A 12714-nucleotide genomic window follows, 5' to 3' on the forward strand; every position below is an offset into this window, starting at 1 on the left:
AAGGTATCGCTCCCCCTCGCCCTATATAAACCTCTCAGGTATGACATTCCGCCCATCTTGAATCCTCCGGGGATACACTTGCATTTTCTCTCGGTCTGACTTGAGCGTCGGAGTGGCCACGCCGGGATCCCCCGGCGCCCAGCTAATCCGTGCGTTCAGTGCCCCCCCTTTTCAGGTCCTTTCTCCTCCGCTGTGGAAACATCGGGTGACGCGGCCTCCCCCCTGTCCGGTGATTCAGCTGTCGTCGGCAAGGAGCCGGAACATTTTGGCGCCGTCTGTGGGAAAACTGAGCTGAAACGGTACGATGGTGAACACCCGACGCACCGCGAGCACCCGTGATCCCGTGGAGGAAAGGAATCCCGAGGGAGTGGTGACAATGACAAAGGACCAGTTTGATCAGGTCGTACAACAAGCGATCGACGCCGCCCTCCGCAGTGCAACGATGCAACCTCCGTCGGCACCGGTAGGTATGGCCGCACCGGGAAGACGGAGACCTTCACCTATTGGGGAAGAATCGGCACCAGAAAGATCTACTAATAGAAACCCGTTACCTGAGGCGGAAGACTCAAGTGAATCCCATGCGGGTGAGGATACTCGCAAAAGGAAGGCCCCGGTAAACCGGGCAGCCGACCCTCCCAATATCCCATTCGCACGGGTCATCCTCGATCAGGAAGTGCCTCGACACTTCCGACCTCCCCAAGTCGGGGAATATGACGGATCCACCGACCCGGAGGATCATCTCAATCGATTCGAGAATGCCTGCTTACTGCACCAATATGCGGATGGCATTAAGTGCAGATTGTTTCTCAACACCCTCTCGGGATTAGCTCAACGCTGGTTCAATAAGCTAGCGGGATCCAGTATAAAGTCTTTTCAAGACTTCAGAGAAGTCTTCTTGCACCAGTTTGCTAGCAGTCGGAAGCATCAGAAGACCTCCTTACACCTCTTCACCATGAAGCAAAAACCCAAAGAAACTCTACGCGCGTACCTCCACCGCTTCAATCAAGAGGCATGTGAAGTACCATCCACCCCGTCGGATGTTTTGACAAGTGCGTTTACCCAAGGGTTACTGGAAGGGGATTTCTTTCGATCCCTTGTGAAGAAACCACCGGCAAGCTATCAAAAACTGTCGGAGAGGGCAACCAAATATATACAATTAGAGGAAACTCAACTGGCTCGCCGAGGCAGCCATCCCACGGCTCCTCCGGTAGAAAGAAGAGCAGCACCTCCTCCACCAGCAAGAGAAGTGCCGACCCGACCTCTACAGAACCCCCCAGCACACCGGAATGAGCGGGTCGTACAGGCAATAGGTAATCTACCCCAATTGCCTGAACCAGGGGTGGCAGGTCAGCCAGGACAGCCTGCGCGATATTGTGCCTATCACCGATCTACCGGGCACACCACCAATGAATGTCGGCATCTGACAGATGAGATCAATCGGATCATCCGAGAAAGGCAGAGGCAAGGCGGGAGACGCCTAATGCGAGAAGATCAGAGGCGCCAGGGCGGCCCCAGACGACCCAACCCCCAACAGGGCGGAGGTCGTCAACATCCCCCTGGAGAAGAGAGAGTACCAGCGCCCGAAAACAACCAGGGGGAACCCCGACCTGGACAAGAACCTCCTCAGGAAATTCATCCCGATCCCCAGGAGGATCGAAACAATCTCGCCCACCGGGGTGAGATAAGTATGATCGCTGGTGGGGCTACGGATGGAGATTCCAACAGAGCCCGGAAAGCTCATGGTCGACGCTTGGAAACCTATAGTGTCAACACTGGACGAAGAGCCGACCTGGGCCCCAACATTTCTTTCGGGCCCCAAGACCTAGAAGGGGTAGACACCCCTCATGATGACGCCCTGGTCATCCGGGCCACGATCGCCAACTACGATGTGGCTCGGGTTTTTGTGGACACGGGCAGCTCGGTCAATGTCTTGTATAAAGAGGCCTTCGACCGCATGCAACTTGACGAAGGAGACTTGCAGCCCCTGGCCACGTCACTCTTCGGATTTTCCGGACATGAGGTCCAACCCTTGGGACAGATCCGTTTGCCACTTTCCTTGGGAAAAGAACCTCTGCGGAGGACCCGAGCTACTCTCTTTACGGTAGTAGAAGCTCCTTCGGCATACAACGTGATCCTGGGAAGACCCGCACTGAGCTCTTTCGGGGCAGTCGTGTCCACCTATCACCAGAAACTGAAGTTTCCGGTACACAATCAGGTCGGGTCTGTTGGGGGTGATCAAAACATAGCCCGGAAGTGCTACATAGACATGGTACAGACCGACTTAAGGGCAGTAAGAAGGAGATTAGGCACGGAGGTGAATTCAGTACAGGAAGCTTCTTTACCACGGCCAAAGCCAGAAAAGGTACCAGCACGAATAGTACCAGGGAAACCCGACCAAATTACATACATAGCTGCCGACCTGCCAGTAGAAATACAGGGACCACTGCTCACTTGTCTGACAGCTAACCGGGACATCTTCGCCTGGTCACCCCTGGAAGTCACCGGAGTAGCCCCTACAATAATGGAGCATAGGCTCAATGTGACCTCGGAAGCTCGGCCAGTTCGGCAAAAAAGGAGGCATTTCTCGGCTGACCAAGACAGGGTCATCCGGGAAGAAACGGACAAATTACTGAAAGCAGGGCAAATCCGGGAAATACAGTTCCCGACCTGGCTGGCTAACGTAGTGTTGGTACCAAAACCGGGAGGAAAATGGAGAGTCTGTATCGACTTCCGAGATCTCAACAAAGCTTGTCCAAAAGACTGTTATCCCCTCCCAAGGATAGATCAACTGGTAGATTCTACCTCGGGATATAACTACATTTTCTCGATTTATCTTCTTACAGATAATCATGGGATCGATCGTGTGAGATCATTGGAGTGACAGATTCTACCTTTACTGAAGAAGAAGAATTGAATGAATTAGTTACGTTATCAATTGAGAAAGAAATTATCAAACAACTTAATTAATATTTTTAACTTAAAATTGTAAAACGAGTTATTTTTAATCATTATTTTGGACATATTTATTTTATTATTTCATGATAATAGAAATATTTTGACTGTTATGTATTATTTAATTATTTATATTATCTTTAATATATTAATTTAATTTAAAAATTATTATAAAATTAAAAGAATATAAATACATATTATGATTTAGATTTTTTTTCAAGTTAGCCATATAGTATATATATCGGAATCCGTCCTGCTCCCAACTAATTAAGCCTACTCGAGGGAAATAAAACCCTCGTACAAGATAATTTATCCAGCATATTCAGGTTGACGAATGGAAGTGATCCACGTGGCAAGGTGAGCGTTCGCATAACGGTTTGTGACGATAGAAGAACGCAAGGCCTCAAAATGACAACACGAGATAAGATAAGCCATCAATCATATCCATCCACAGAACTCACTGCGCGCGTCAAGATAAGGCCACTCCGCCGCAGTCTTATCTCCGCCGTCTTCTTCGATCCTCGTACGTAGCTTTTGCAAACTCCACGCTCCTCTTTTCTCATCTTTAATTTCTCGATCGCCAGATATGGCCGCCGCCACCCTCTCGAGCGCTGCTGCCTCCCTTGGCTTCTCTCGGCGGGGCTTCGCCGGCGCGAAAGTGTCGACCAGCTCGCGCCCTCTGTTCGGAGTGGAGTTGGGGCGGGGGCGGGTGTGCGCCATGGCTACGTACAACGTGAAGCTGGTGACGCCGGAAGGTGAGCAGACCTTCACATGCCCCGACGACGTTTACATCCTGGACCAGGCGGAGGAGATAGGAATCGATCTGCCGTACTCGTGTCGGGCGGGTTCTTGCTCCTCCTGCGCCGGAAAAGTGGTGAAAGGAGGGGTGGATCAGTCGGACGGCAGTTTCCTGGATGACGACCAGATGGAAGCGGGCTACGTGCTCACCTGCGTAGCCTTTCCTACTAGTGACGTCGTCATCGAGACGCACAAGGAGGAGGAGATCACTAGCTAATTAATTTAATTAATAATTAGACTAAGTACGCGCGCATGCATGGGAATTAAGATTAATTATAAATATTATTATGCATTGCAAGTTATAATTAATTAGTTTCTGCCCATTAATTAGTTTCTCCTGATTGTCGTCGTTGCGACAGTGCACGTGTCGTCGTAATAATATTGTTCTTCACGAGAATACATATCTGCTGTTTTAGTTCGCAATTCGTGGGTTTCTTCACGAGAATACACTCCTGATTGTTTCTCTGAGATCGACATTGATTTCGAGGGGTTTTTCACCTTTGTTAAAAAAAATCATTAGTTTAGGCGATTTATCAAAAGGCAGGTAGGTTTTGAAAATTTATAAATAACGTATCATTCTCAACTTTGAGAATGATCAAAAAGGATATTATTTTGTGATGAATTTTCCGTTTTACCTTTCTCGTCAATATTAATTTTTCATACGTCGATTTTTAATGCATTTGAGCTACATTGTCAGATAATCTCCCATCGAGATTAGTTTTTCATGATTTGATTTTTAATGCATCCGAGTCATATTGTTAGAAAATCTAATTCGAATGTAAATTCTGTGGTTTGGATGGAGGTGACTTCATTATGTCTCTCACCTTCTCTCTCTGTTGTGTGACATTGAGCTCCGTGCTTACCATATCTCTTCCTACTATTATAAACGCAACATTATCATGAACGTGTTGTTTGGTGAAGCATTGAACAGGCGACGTCAAAGGACAACAATGTTGAAAAACATCAAGTTGAAGGAAAAATTTGAAGCAATACTGAATATTATAGAAGCAGATATATAAAAATATACGTATAATATTTGCTACTGTTTATAAAATTAATCTGTAATGTATAAAAATATAATATACACAAATGATGGTTATATTGTCCATCGTTGTGTGAGGAAGATTTATGGAACAACACCAGCAATATGATGTCCTCTATTATTTATTTTGGGCTCTCAGGAGGTGCTCTACTATTATGCTAACTTTAAGATAAAACATGATCCTGGTCTCCAGAAGACCAGGCTCATACTAGGTGTTGGGTTTTTATATACACATTTTAAAATTTGTATTTCATTAAACAAGCAGAAAAAAGAGTAATAATCTATATTATTACTATTTACGCATAAAATTCACACGATGATATTCACACATGCAAACATAATTATAGAAATAAATGATATACATAAAATATACATGTTGGATAACACAAAGTAAAAAATAACATTAACTAACAACCTTGAGAAAGGTTACCTCTACTCGTATCCACGTTGAGACGACTTCACTAAATTACTTTCGTGTCTACATTTTGATACTAGTCGAAAGAAGAAAATGAACTATCCGAGAGAGAGCCTATAGTCTGATTCAGTATTCAGCGGCTCAAACAAACCTGACGATATGAATCGAATTGAACGGAGGTGATCACACCACTGTTCGACGGTCGGACGGTTCGCTATCAATAAGGGATAACGAACTTAATGGCGTGAGAGTTCCGACAATAAAAATTGTCCGTCGAAACAATGGCTAAAGAGGGAGGAAGATGGATACCTCGCGGTAGAGAAACAACTGTTGCTTCTCCTCTTGCTCCTTGCCTCCACCCTCGGATTTTACTCCTTTGGCTCAGTGGATAGTTGGCTTAGAGAGGTAGCTGATCGGTGGTGGGAAGCTTGGCCGGAGGAGAGCTAGGAGAATTCACCTTTGGGCGGCGACAACTCCACCAAGGGAGGTGGGTGGCGGTTAGGGCTTGGGGTTGTGGTCAGTGGCTAGAAGAGGAGAGGAGGAAGAAAGAAAACCCTAAACCTACCACTTAGGGTTTCTAAGCCATTAGAAAAACTCTTCCATATAGATATATTTATAGATCTCTAATGGATTTGGTTTGCAGAACCAAAAACTTATATCCGTTAACCCAAAGTCCAAACTGATAGCCTTAAGTTTGATTCAAGATCAAACCGTGTTGGTTCAAAATCAAACTACCTTTTAATTAAAATTAAACCAATTTAATTTACAATTAAACCAATTTAATTTATAATTAAACCAATAACTTTCATCGTGTTCATTTTTATCATAGTTAGTAGTACCGAAAATATAGATAGTAAAATACAAATACGAAAGGATACCAAGGTTTACTTGGTTCACAACCCCAGGATTCTTAATCCAAGGCTTATGTATGAGAAACGCCCGTCCACTAACATATCTCCTTTTAACTTTTCCAAAGGTGGAGAATCCTTTTACAGTTTACAAGCACAAAGAATATAAATTAAAGTACAGATTATGAAGTAAATACAAACAAACTCGACAATCAGTTTGGAAACCCCTGAATGTCTCACACTTCTTCTGGCGCTTTCCAGGTTGTAAAGTTTTGAACGTAGCTTTGAGCATAAAAATGAGAAGTAGTAGCAGTAGAATTATTGTTATGGACAGCTAGCTACTTAGGGTTTCTTTTATAGGGCTTTTTCAATCTACCAATAAGGCTTATCGGTATACTGATCTAGGATAAAATTTGATCCAAAAGATCGAGTTCATCATGATCTACAATCTCGTTTTATCAAGTTTATCGGTCTACCGATCCATATAATCAATCTACCGAACCAGGTGGCATGTCATCGATCCGAGTCCGAACCCAAACTCGGTAAACCGACCTCAATTAGTCTATCGATCCTTAAGATTGGTCTACCAATCTTGCTTGGATCTAATTTGACCTGAGTTAAGTCTGATTCACTCTGAACTTGATTTGGCTACGTCTAATTTGTGTTTGTCTTGCTTTCAGCTCTAGGTTTTGTAAGATATGAATATAAATACAAATAAGCAACCTAACCTAATCATGAATGTACACCTAACATACTAGGACTATCTAATCCTTATGTTGTAGGTCTGACCTACTAGGCTTACCTCTTGCTTAGAGTTCTTTCGAGACTTTCACCACCTAAGGTTCACTTCCCTAAGATCACAAAATATAACCCTACAAGTCTACCTGACCTACTAGATTTGTCTCACCACGTAAGGTCACCTCCTTAGAATTTTCTTTACCAAGTATCTAGTCACCTTGACTCACTTAGACTTGACCTTGCCAGATATTCGATCATCCTTGACCTGCCTGAACTTTTTCTGCCTAACCTTCAGTTAGGACTTTCGCTTGCTTAATCTCTAGTTAGGGCTTTTCCCTTATTAATCATTCGGTCAACCTTTGACTTGACTAGACTTCTCTTTGCTAGTCATCATTCGGTTAACCTTGACCTGATTAGACTTGGTTCACTTTCAAATATTAGGTTCTGTTTAGATTAACCTTTGGTCAAACTTGATCAGACAAAGGTGTATTATCAAACATTGAAACCCTAGAGGTTGATTGCACTAATAGTTTGTCCGCATACGAAAGTGTATGTCATAACCATGAGTTAATTTTACCAATGATGATATCTAATAGTGTGTTGTAATTTGAAATCCTGAGTTTCACTGATGTTAATGGGATATCCAAATATCGACTAACAAGGTGTCTATTTGAAAGCTTGAGAGTTGCACCAGAGCATCCCTGACTCAGTACTCATCTACTCTAGCTAGGTATATGTTGGATTTTAATTGATTTGCATGTAGGTTTGTCATATCGCCAAACTGTTCCAAAATATTCACTATGATGCTCATAGATGATGTATTCCCTCTGGCAAACAAAAGTATGTGATTAGCATATGTTAAATGGGTGATCTACAACACAACACATTTTGGGTGATAGTGAAAGGTTGAATCTAATGTGGCTTGATAGAGGAGACACGAGAATATCTCTAAGCTCGAGCCAAATAAGTAGGGTGATAGTGGATCACCATGCCTCAAGCCATGAACCCCCCTGAAAATGCCCATAGTCCTCCATTGATAGCCACTAAAAAGATCGTGGTAGTGGCGCACTCCATGATCCATGTAATAAACTGTCGTGGGAATCTAAAGCCTTGCAACACATCCTACAAGAAGCTCTAGCTAACTGAGTCAAAGACTTTCTAAAGGTTAGCTTTCAAGATGCACCTAGGGGAGACCCTCTTTCTTGTGTACTTTCTCAATAATTCTTGTGTAAATGAATGTTATCTACTATAGAGTGTCCGCTGATAAAAGTTGTTTGTGCTGGATGAAGTATTCTGCCCCACTGCTTCTGTCATTCTTCTAGCAATTATCTTGATATAAATTATACACTTAACAAACTTATTGAAAAATTATAGTCTAACTAGTTTAGGATGTGACAAGGTAGCTTTAGTCAATCCTCTTGGCTGAGTAAATCAATCAGGATACTCCTTACCTAACTCGGACACACTTAGACTAAGTCTCCCTAACATACTATCATCTTACCGTGTCTTGATACTATATGGTCAAGTATCAAACAACCTTATTCCTATCTAACCGTTCCAAGTTAAGCAGGAATAAATAACTAGCATGTATGACATGATATTTATAAATAAAAATAATTAATTAAATATATGCATAAGCATGATAAATATGCATGTGTCAAACAAGTCAAATAATTATCAATTGATTTCTAATAATATATCAAATCTTGATTTAATATATTTCTTGTGGACACCCGAATGTGTTAACCTATTTTGACACATTTTAATTTTTATTAATTTTATTATTTCATTGAGTAAATTTTTATTAATTAGTTTCATAATTATAAGATACTTTATGATAATTAATTTTAAATTTTAATTTCATATTTTTTAAGTTTAGATTTGACTTATTAAAGTTTATAGATTTATTTTCTTGAATTTTGATATTCAATTTTAAATTATTTAGATTTAATTTTAAAATTTTAAGATTAGTATTATTTCATAATTAAAAGGTACTTTATTATAATTAATTTTATAAATTTGATGATTTAAATTAAGATATTTAACATTTAAATTTGAATTAGTATTTTTAAGATTGAAAATTTATTATATTAATTTTTAAGATTTAATTTCAAATTTTTGATATTTGAATTATTAAATTTAGATTTTTTTTTAAGATTTGAAATTTTATTTTCTAAATTTTTAATATTTAAGTTCAAATTTTTATGACTTGAATTATTAAGATTGAATTTACCTTACTATGAATTGAGTTTGTATATTTAGGATTAGATTTTATCTTATTAAGAATTGAGTTTATTTTATCATTTGAATTAATCAAATTAGTTTTAAGATTATTGATTATTAAATTCTATATTATTTAAATTAATTAGATTTGAATTATTAGATTTATCTTAATAATCATTTTTATTATTAATTAAATTAATTTTATCTTATTTGTTTGGTTGAATTATTAATTAATTTTAAATTAATTAAGTTGGAATTATTCAAATTAACATGATCAAAATTATTAATTTTATTATCAGATTTATTAAATTGGAATTAGTAATAAGATTTGAATTAGTTAAGTTTCAATTATTTAAATTAGTCAAAATTAAAATTTTAAATTAGTATTTTTATTAATTTAATTTACTTTTAAATTATTTAAATTAATATAATTTAAAATTTTAAATTAGTATCTTTATTAATTGAATTTAATTTTAAATTATCTAAATTATCAAGATTTGAATTTTTTAAATTAATATTTTTGGTAATTAAATTTAATCATAAATTATCATAATTTAAAGTTTTCAATGTCATATTTTTATTAATCAAATTTAATTTAGAATTATCTAAATTATCATGATTTTAAAATTTCAAATTAGTATTTTTATTAATTAAATTTATTTTTAAATTATTTAAATTATTATGGAAGTAATCTAATTTATTGCAAGAAGAAACTAATTTATCATGCAAAATATTAAGGACATTTTCATAATTAACTGCATTAACCTTTTTCGTAATCTCTAATTCTGAAGACTCTTTTTCTCTGGGCATTGATTCTTGTAATGTCTGAATCTCTGATAATTGAAGTATAGGATGTGCTCTTTGTTTTTCTGGGCTCCTAGCATCGATTCCTTCTTTGCCGTTGGTTGTGTCATTCGAATCTTACGAGTATGACACTTATTTTTGTAGTGTCTACTTTCGCTACACTTGAAACATATAATGAAATAAAATTTAAATTCATACCTTCTCCCCCTTAATCCTTGACCTCTTGCTCCCTTGGCGATTAGTGCTATCGAGAGCCAGCTGGTTCTAATACTAATTATAGGACCGATGGGGATCGATAGAAGTGATAAATATCGACCGTTCATATTTTGTTGCTTTTCGTCATTCTTGTTCTTTCTATAAAAGTTAGTCACGGCAGAATACAAAATAATAACTTAAATAAAATATAACAGATATATGAGATTTTTTACTTGGTTCACAAACCCCAAGATTGCTAGTCTAAGACATATGTGCGAGAGGCACCCATCCACTAATTTTATCTCATTTTCGAAACATTTTCAGATGCGAACAAAACCACTTTACAATTTAAGTAGAATCAAAAGATAATGAAATAACATGCATGTACTTAAATAAATACAAATAAATTTGCTGAGCTGATCTGGAAGTCTTGAGCACAAGACACCCTTTCTGGAGATTCCCTAGTCATAGAACTTCGCAGTGTGTTTTCTTTAAGCACAGAGTATGAGAGTAGTAGAGAATTGATTATTTGGACGTCATGCTCAATGTTTCTTTTATAGGCATTTTTCGGTCTATAGATAAGCTCTATTGGTCTACCAATCCTGGATAAAACTTGATCAAAAGATTGAGCTTTTTGTGATTTGGACCGAGCCTCATGATCTCATATTTATCAAGTTTATCGATCTACTAATCTAGGTGTCACATCATCGATCCAGATCTGAACCCAAACCTAGTGAATCGAACCTGATCGGTCTATCAATCCTTGGGATCAGTTTACCAAACCAGCTTGGATTCGATTAGACCTGAGTCAAGTCCAATTCATCTGGCTATGTCTGGTTTGTGTTTGCTTGCCTCCTTAGTCTTTTTTCTAGCTTTAGGTTCTTTTAAGACACGCATACAAATATAAACATGCAACCTATCCTAATCTTGTAAATCTACCTGATCTGCTAGGCTTACCCCTCTTACTTAGAGTTCACTCCTCCAAGACTTTACCACCTAATGGTCACTCTCTTAGGATCAAGACGCATTCCTATAAGTCTACCTGACCTTCTAGGCTTCATGCTTGTAGTTCCTCCAAGATTTCTTACAATCTAGGATTCACTCCCTTAGGATTTCCCTTTGCTAAGTATCTGGTTACTCTTGACCTGCTTGGACTTGCTAGTCACTTGATAGACTTCTCACCTTTGCCAGACATCCTAGATCATCTTAACCTACCTAGACTTTCTATTGCCTAACCTCTACTTAGAACTTTCCTTGCCTAACATCCAACTAGGACTTTCCCTTATTAGTCATCTGATCAATTTTTAACCTTACTAAACTTAGCTCACTTCCAAATATCAAGTCCTATTTGGATCAACCGTTAGTCAAATTTGACAAGACAAAGGTGTATTGTTAAACATCAAAACCTTGGAGGCTGATTGCACCAACATAGAGATGTGGAAAAGGACCGAGAGGTGAACCTAATTCTCCAACCTATAAAGCCAAGACATGAGGGTTTTCATGAAAGTAGTTCAAAATCTCTCAAGGATACCATTGGCTATCTCGATTCAACGTCACGAAGTAAGGGATAGCATCTAGAGGACCATGTGGCATTGTGATAGGAGCCTCCCTGAGAAAGCAATTGCTTTAGTAAGGTTACCCCAAAAGTAGCCGCCGCATTTGGGTAGATACTCCGGTATTATCCAAAAGGAAGTATTGGGAGCTCGGGATAAATCACCTTCATGCATATTAAACATAGAGGTAAAAGAGTGAATTACATTTAGGGTGCCAACGATCATCGTGACAAATCAAAGTCCTAGAATTGCACTCTAAAACTAGTTTTCCCCACAAACTCTTCTTTTCTTTCTTAATTCATTTCTTTCACACATAATTCTCTCGATTTTAACTGATATAGTTAACATGCTTCGTATTCCAACTAGTACTTGATTTAACAATCCCAATTGATGATATTTTTATTACTTGACGACAATCCTACACTTGCAGTCACACATATCATATTTTTGATGTCATTGTCAGGGCAGATCGATATTAGTTTAATTGTGATTTGATTAATCCAGATCTTTTTCTCTTTTTGTAATATTTTTCTTTTTCTTCTTTATGTCCTTTTCTCTTCTACTGCTCTTTCAACATTTCCTTTTTCAGATGATTAGGTTTTCTTTTATGCGACGGTCTGATAAATTAGGATCACTTTCTCTAGAAGATTTTCAAATTGAAAGGACTTTCCATAAACAAAGGAACTTACAAAAGTAACTAGAGGCAGAGCAAGAACAAGCATCATCCATCATGACCGATGACGAGAACAAGCCATTGAAGGACTACACCACCCCTAGTGTAAGAGGATTAAGATCTAGCATCACAAGACCTCCATTCGATGCCAACAACTTTGAGTTGAAGCCCACGTTGCTTCATATGATAACAGCAATTTGGAGGTGCACCTACGGATGACCCTAATCTACACATAGAGGTATTTTTGGAAATTTATGAAACTGTAAAATACAATGGTGCCTTTGCAGATGCTATTAGGTTGTGCCTATTCCATTTCTCTTTTAGGGATAAAGCAAGAGCATAGTTACATTCACTCTCACGGAGAGCATCATGACATGGGAGCAATTTGAACAACATTTCCTTAACAATTTTTTCCCTCCAAGTAAGACATCACATCTATGACATCTCATAATGAGCTTCACGCAAAAGGATGG

General features: G+C 38.8%; 2 protein-coding genes across 2 annotated transcripts; both read left to right on the forward strand.

Moving 5' to 3' along the window:
• Positions 1–304: 304 nt before the first annotated feature.
• On the forward strand, positions 305–2867 carry LOC141847563 (uncharacterized). The gene is made up of 2 exons (XM_074735620.1): positions 305–2791; positions 2844–2867. Exons 1-2 carry the CDS (start codon positions 305–307, stop codon positions 2865–2867), a joined length of 2511 nt encoding a protein of 836 aa, XP_074591721.1.
• Positions 2868–3345: 478 nt separating this feature from the next.
• On the forward strand, positions 3346–4173 carry LOC141847457 (ferredoxin-A-like). The gene is made up of 2 exons (XM_074735503.1): positions 3346–3475; positions 3537–4173. The coding sequence occupies exons 1-2, from the start codon at positions 3361–3363 to the stop codon at positions 3965–3967; spliced, it is 546 nt and encodes a 181-aa protein (XP_074591604.1). The 5' UTR covers positions 3346–3360; the 3' UTR covers positions 3968–4173.
• Positions 4174–12714: the final 8541 nt, after the last annotated feature.

Source organism: Curcuma longa, chromosome 16 (genome assembly GCF_044706935.1).
Source record: "Curcuma longa cultivar G26 ecotype Majalengka, Jawa Barat chromosome 16, ITB_CL_G26_1.1, whole genome shotgun sequence".
In the NCBI taxonomy this organism is placed as follows: domain Eukaryota; kingdom Viridiplantae; phylum Streptophyta; class Magnoliopsida; order Zingiberales; family Zingiberaceae; genus Curcuma; species Curcuma longa.

What these genes read in the sequence shown, in the direction of transcription:
- LOC141847563 (XM_074735620.1), top strand. Translation starts at nt 305, where the DNA reads ATGGTGAACACCCGACGCACCGCGAGCACCCGTGATCCCGTGGAGGAA. An exon ending in TCCCAAGGATAGATCAACTG is followed by an intron (nt 2,792 to 2,843) that starts GTAGATTCTACC and finishes ATCTTCTTACAG; the next exon opens with ATAATCATGGGATCGATCGT.
- LOC141847457 (XM_074735503.1), top strand. Translation starts at nt 3,361, where the DNA reads ATGACAACACGAGATAAGATAAGCCATCAATCATATCCATCCACAGAA. An exon ending in CGCCGTCTTCTTCGATCCTC is followed by an intron (nt 3,476 to 3,536) that starts GTACGTAGCTTT and finishes CTCGATCGCCAG; the next exon opens with ATATGGCCGCCGCCACCCTC.